The sequence below is a fragment of the Lacerta agilis genome, chromosome 17 (genome assembly GCF_009819535.1).
Source record: "Lacerta agilis isolate rLacAgi1 chromosome 17, rLacAgi1.pri, whole genome shotgun sequence".
Lineage (NCBI taxonomy): Eukaryota > Metazoa > Chordata > Lepidosauria > Squamata > Lacertidae > Lacerta > Lacerta agilis.
In genome coordinates, this window is record NC_046328.1 from 4,594,492 (window position 1) to 4,601,345 (window position 6,854).

A 6,854-nucleotide genomic window follows, 5' to 3' on the forward strand; every position below is an offset into this window, starting at 1 on the left:
CAGTCCAACCCCCCAACCTTGCTCCACCCCATTCAAAAGCCACCAGTAGCTGACAGCACATCCGATAGCCATGAATTCCATGTGTAGTGTAGCAATTTTATTTGATTGGCCACCATCCATAACAAAGATAAAAAGGCATTCAGATGAGTCAGTTCTGCATGGCATGAAGGCCTTTTGAGAGCAAGTGAGGAAGTGGAGCAGGACACCGCAGAAATGTGGCCTATAATGGATAATTTAGTTGCTTCCAAAGAACCCCAGAATTTTAATTTTTGTTAAAGAGTGTTGCCCTAGTCCTCGTGGTTCTGGACAGAGTTCTGAAAGCGCATGAACATTAGGGATTGCTAAAGCAGATCACACAGTGCCCCATTTTAACCAATGTGTCTCCTTTGTCAAGACTTAGCTGCCACAACTGCCCTCACCCAGATGCACAATGAATTTGCTTTTCTGTTGCAAAAATATGTGTGTGTATTTACTTTCCCCTTAACTCACATTGCTGTGCAGTTCAGCATCATAATTAACCCATTGTTTGAAACATTCAACGGAATGGTGTCTACAACCAGCTTAGAAGAGTTGAACCAGACAGCGTTGGCATGGGTAGACCAGCACTGCTCCCTGCCTGTCCTGAGGCCAAGTAAGTAAGGAGTTGGGAGTTTCCAAGGGGTTGTTTATCACAGATTCCCCCCTGGAGCATCATAGTGGCAGCTGAAACATCAGTGGAGAGTCTCGGTCAAGCCTGTTAACTCAGCCAGTCTGCTGTAGTCTGATTTGGAGTACGACTTTCATCAGCCCAAATTAGCACGTCCAATGGTCAGGGAAGGTGGGAGTTTTTAGTCCAGCAGCATCTGGGCCAGGGGGAGATTTTTATGTTTGCACTTTAAAAAAAATAAGCCAACTTGAATTCTGTGCACTCAGGTCCTGCTTTATGAACATTTGGTATGTGAAAGTTCACTTAGCCGAACATGGTGAATTAGTACCCAAACCTCTATATACACACTGCAGATTCAGACATCCTAACAGAGATCATTTTTGCTTCCTTCTTTGCCCTGTGGTGGTTGGCAGAGATAGAAGAGATCAGACAAATGGAGAGCATGTTTTCCCAGGTTTTTTTGGCTTTTGTGGGTCAAAATCTGAGGCGATTAAAAGCAAGATAGTGGTTGAATGATTCTGAATATCTATGGATTCAAAATTTTCTCTCAAATTGTTTTTTTTTTATTAAATTTTATTATACAGCAAAATCATACACATAACTCAACAGAATACATAACAATTTCAAAACACACACAGAAAGGAAACACACACACCTCTATATACAACCCGTACATAATTTAACAATATTAAAAGAATAATCCTAAAAAGAGGGTCAAAAGACAAACGAAAAAGGATAAAAAAAGAGTGGGATTAGGAGGGGATGGGAAAAAGGAAAGGGGGGAGGAAGAAAGAAAAAAAAGGGGAAGAAGCAAAAGGGGAAAGGGAAAAAAGAAAAGGAATATCTCTGGTTGGCAGAGATAGAAGAGATCAGACAAATGGAGAGCATGTTTTCCCAGGTTTTTTTGGGTCAAAATCTGAGGCGATTAAAAGCAAGATAGTGGTTGAATGATTCTGAATATCTATGGATTCAAAATTTTCTCTCAAATTGGTTGTCAAATGGAAAATGCTTTTGAGAGCAAAAACATGAGTTTGAGGAATCAGCACCAAGCAATGATGGACATATTTTTTTTAAAAAAATGTATACATTCCGAGACCCAGTGAATGGTGGGGAACAATGGATCCTACTACATTACTGAAACTAACCGAACTGGAAGCCCCATGGAACAGCAGGAACCCATGTGCTAAGAGCAAACTCACTCTTTGACTGTGAATCCTTATGTAGACTAAAGAAGAGGGAGGGTATCATCAGGCTTGGAGAAACTCCAGTGTTGGCAAGAAGTACAAAAAAGTATTCGGAAAGAAAGCAGATGTGGGGTGAGGTGGAAGATAGCACAGCTTAAGAGAGGACTGAGCCACTTGCTCTTGCAGGGATAAGTTTGTATCAAGCAACAACCCCAAACTGCACAGCTGCTCCTTTGCAGGGAGCTCAACCCCTGGTAGAATAGGTAGTGTGCCCACCTTCCAGACCAGGGAACCACCAGTCCACATTAGTTTGTGATACACAGTTCATTGAGGCACAACACCCACTGTGTTGCATAAAATAGACTAGGGTCAGTTACAGCCCAAGCTGGGTACTTTTATGATAGACTTGTTCCATTGCAAGAATCTCTCCTGTGCAGCTGTGGTCACACTTAGCATGTGCACCTGTGTCTTTGTTGGAATTTTACTGCAAAGCACCCTTGAGCTTACAAATAATCTTGGTTTCTTTCTTTTTCTTCTCTTCCCATCCTTAGTGGTTTTGAACACTCTTCGCCACTTGAGCATAACCACCTCCATTCTCTCTGACCCGTCTCGCTTGCCAGAACAAGCTACCGAGGCAATGCGCAAGCTCAACAAAACAGAAACCTAACCAAAGGCAACACCGTGACCTCAAGCCGCGACAGACGCTCAAGCCTTACCGGGGCCCAGAGAGACTTCCTTGTGGTTGATTCAGCTTCCAGAACATGGGGGGGGGGGCCTTGGCACTCGGCTGAGAAAGATGTGTGGCGGTGGGGGGAGCCAAGGGGGGGGGGACAATTGTTAAATGCTGTGCTTGGGTTTGGTCAAACGGGAAAGCCAACTCAGGTAAATACGCAGAGCGAGATATCTGCACCCAGCAATAGAAGCACTCCTTCAATGCAACATACTGAAAATATATGCAGTGCTGATGTTTTTCTGCAACTTGACCTCAGGCATCATGGCTCGGAGATGGGGACAGAGGGGGCAGAGGCACCACGAAGAGCCGTGTGTTAAAAGGGAAATGCATTTCCATCTTTGTGAAATATAACTTGCTTTTATATTTTGTTACTGGACTTTTGGTCTCCCTTCTACTTGGGATTCTGGCTTCAGCCTTGACTGGCTAAGGCTTATGCATCCACATGACCCGTATTGGCAGGTAACCTGCTGCCTTAGTAAAAGGCAGAGCTAAGCTACGTTGGTCGGCTACGTTGGGAACAGGATGCTGGACTGGATGAGCTCTTCTGTTCTTATGAAGGGGGCTTCCCCTGCAGATTTTGAAATGGCTTTGGGAAGGGGAAAAGGGCATAGTGTTCACTTGTCTCCCACTGGACCCTGGCAAACGTTCAGGTGCATCAGAAGCAGTCCTTTGGATCCTAACTGATGACTGGGGTGGGAAATACATTCATTACCAAAGGAGAAAATTTAAAAATTTTCACAATGGTACCCAGAATGTAGGATGTAGTTTGTTAATGTGAAATCCGCTCTAGCTTTGTAGCCTTTGGGAAGCCAAGATAAGCTGACACGCCCACCCCCTTTACACGGGAGAGTGTTTCTTTAAGCTCTGCTCATTCTGTTCTTAAACAGAGACCTTTTAACTCCTTTGCAACTAGTTTAAGCTCTAGGCTGTGTGTTAGCCTTGCAAAGGGGTTCACAAAAGTTACTAGCCCACCAGCAAAAAGTTCAGTGGCCTGCCTGCCCACACACCTTATTAGCATGCTAATGGCTTCCAAAACAAAACCTGTTGGGGAGGAGAGATGTGTCCCACAGCCTGCTTCTACCTCTACTAAGGTGATGATATATGGTCATATGCAGACAACATCTAAAAATAATATATATTCTTGGGGTGTGGGGTATAAAAGAATTGCCTCTTAAAATTCTGCTTGTCATCTACAGTCTTTATAATTTATAACAAGATACAGATGCATTTCAGTCTGCTGCAATTTTTTCGCTTGTGAAAAAGCATGAGGGTTTTTTTAATCGATTAATATAACCCATTAATTGATTAAACATTGCAGCCCTACTAATAAGTATTTGTGAATTTTATAGCTGCTGAATGTACAATGCAGATTTGGCACAGATACCATTCTGCTTCCTGTTTTCAGGCCCTTTTCAGCTTGATGCATTTAATTTAGAATAGTGGTGTCTGTCTGTGTGGTCATCTGTTCCAGAAGAACTCTATGCAGCTATGCAGAAGGCTGGCCTGATACTGTGAATCATTCTTCTTCCCCAACTCTTCTTAGCCCAGTTGTATCTGCACTTTGCATTTTGCTGCACCCTACTTTTAAATAATAATAATATCTGAAGAGCTTTTTTAGAAGCCTGTATTTTTAAAATCTAAAGGTTCACCAGGGGTCTGCATAATCCAGGACCGCTGCTTCCTCCTCCTTGGAACTGGTCTTCCATTCATAGCTCTCTCTCAGTAAGCTACATTTGCAGGAGCAGGGACCAGATTAGAATTATAGAATTGGAAGAGACCATGAGGGTCATTTAGTCCAACCCTCTGCAATGCAGGAATCTTTTGCCCAGCGTTGGGCTTGGTCCTAAGTCTCATGCTCTACTGACTGAGCTTTCCCAACTCCTGGTTTCTTCTCTCAGCCCTTCAGCTCCTACTTGGGTATAACGGACTGGTACCATACATGCTTTCTCCATAGTGTGGGCTGCCTCTGGAGCTTTCTCCAGTTCCCCTCGGCATGCTGTTTAGTGGACCTTGTCCCTGAAGCCACAGCCACGCACAAAGCAATGCAATCTCTTCTTCTGTTGAGGAGTATTTTAAAACCAACCTGCTCTATGAATTTGGGTTTTTTTCAGCATCAGAATGGCTGCAGGCTACCTAAAAATGTAGCAACAGTTTTGTCCTGTGACCCGCCAGGAATTCTAACTAATGTTGGAGTAGAGCATCAGTTGCCAGCATCTGCAGAGCAGCTGACAAGGTGGTTTCTTTTTGGCAAGGTGGTTTCTGCTGTCTCTGGTGGCATTGGAGGGAGGGGGCTGCAGAGCTGGCAAGCACCTTTCTCTCTCCCTTCCCCGAATTGTTAGGAAGGCTCCTGAACCATCTCATATCATTTCATACAGGCCTGAGAGTTAATAAAGTAGGCAGGAGCTTCCTGGCATGGGCCAGATTTAGGCTCTGGGCCACAAGTTGACCTGTTGTTGTGTGAAAAGAACTATGACCTCCCTTTCACCCAGTTCTGTTATTTCAATGTTTTTCTCAGACGTTGGCAGCCATAGCAGTATTTGAAGAGGATTATTGCCAAAAAAAGCACAAGACACTAAACCTCAAGCTGTAGTGGGGGGCAGACAGTTGCTCTGAACCGTCTCTGTGGTCCTGAGTTCCTCTACTCTCCCATTTCTTCAAACATACTTTGAAAACCCACTACCGTGTCTTTCTAAGATCTGCAACCAACTCCAGTGAACAAAGATTGATGCAGGGGAATCCCCCCCCCCCATCATCCTATTGGCTCTGGGCCTCTGCAAATTCCGTTGGCCGCATTGAGCAAGCAGAATTTGCAAGTGTTGCCACTTCCTGACTCTGAGAAAGGCTGGTGCAGGAGAAGGAACTGTTGTGGGTACCTGGACAGGAGACTTCCCTCCTGTCCAACACCTGAACAGCTCTGAAAGCAGCAGGTCTTCCTCTGTTTCAGGAGCTGTCCATTGTCATTCCCCTGCCCTCCTCAGGTTGTGGCACTCTGCAAACGAGAGGTTTTTAAACTCTCCATTTGCTGAAATGTTTTCAGTTTACCTTCTGCTCTTGATTTGCTCGAGCATTTAGCTTGGGAACGGAATATCCATCTTTTCCAGAGCACTGAGCATCTTTGCTCTGCAAACCATAAAGAGGTCGGCCTCTTTACTTTTCAGAAGCTGCTCTCAGGTACTTGCCTTCAGTGCAAAGATGGAGTCGGGTTCGTGAGAGTTCTTTGTGTGGAAAAGAGCTCTGCAATAGGCACATGCACACACAGTTTTGCTCAGCCTGAGTCTCCTCGGATGTACCAAGATTTGGCTGTTTCTCTTAGCATACAGTGGCATGAATACTGCTGGTTTGGTTGACCCAGATGTGAACATGGCAAAGATCCTTTTCCTTTTAAGACCATCTTCCCCAACATGGTGCCCTCCAGATGTTTGAATTACAGCTCCCACTTCCACTGAATTTTGGTCATGGCGGCTGGAGGTGATGGGAGTAGTTGGTCCAAAATGCATAAATGCCACCAGGCTGGGTGAAGGCTGGTTTAGTAGTTTCATCCCAGCTGCCTTCACACCTCATGAGCTGAACCAGAGAAAAAACTTCTTTTTGGACCAGGGATAGGAACTTGTGAGCTCCAGCTCCCATCAGCCCCTGACAGCCTGGCCACAGATGATGGGAGCTGATGTCCAGTGACACCATTTGGCAGGGCACAAGTTCTCCACCCGTGTCTTGGACTGACTGTTAAGAGTTGAAGAACCTTTTCTCCTTGGCATCTACTCTCCTAAGGGTATCACTCCTGAGATGCTTAACACTGCCTACCTTTGCTCAGGTGAATCTTTTTCTTATGAACCCCACCATCATTTTCCTCAGCCAGACAGGTGGTGATGACTAAGTGAGCAATCAAGATTCTGTATGGCTTTGAAAAGGTACCAGCGATGCAGAGAGGTAGTTTCCATATGATTGTTCTTTGGAAGGTTGTGGATATTTTGGGACTTGCTTTAATCTGAATGATGCTCATAAAGTTGCATTTTGCTTAATGGGGTTGCAAGTAGTACAGATAATTGTATATTTCCTCAGTTATTGTTCTGGGCAAAATTGCTTGTTTTGCAACTACAAACGATAAAAGCTTTTTATAATTAATTGGTTGTCTTTCTTTTCCTTTTTAACAAGCTGTGGGAGGATCTAAGACAGGCATAGGCAAACTCCGGCCCTCCAGATGTTCGGGACTACAATTCCCATAATCCCCGACCACTAGTCCTGTTAGCTAGGAATGATGGGAATTGTAGTCCCAAACATCTGGAGGGCTGGA

General features: G+C 44.6%; 1 protein-coding gene across 1 annotated transcript in view; it reads left to right on the forward strand.

Moving 5' to 3' along the window:
- Nucleotides 1–2,939, forward strand: part of MLXIP (MLX interacting protein) — a 50,808-nt gene extending 47,869 nt beyond the window's left edge. Inside the window, exons 14-15 of the mRNA XM_033174383.1 lie at nucleotides 502–631; nucleotides 2,382–2,939. Of these exons, the coding sequence (XP_033030274.1) occupies nucleotides 502–631; nucleotides 2,382–2,497 (246 nt within the window). The 3' untranslated portion in view covers nucleotides 2,498–2,939. The remainder of the gene's footprint in view (nucleotides 1–501; nucleotides 632–2,381) is intronic.
- Nucleotides 2,940–6,854: the final 3,915 nt, after the last annotated feature.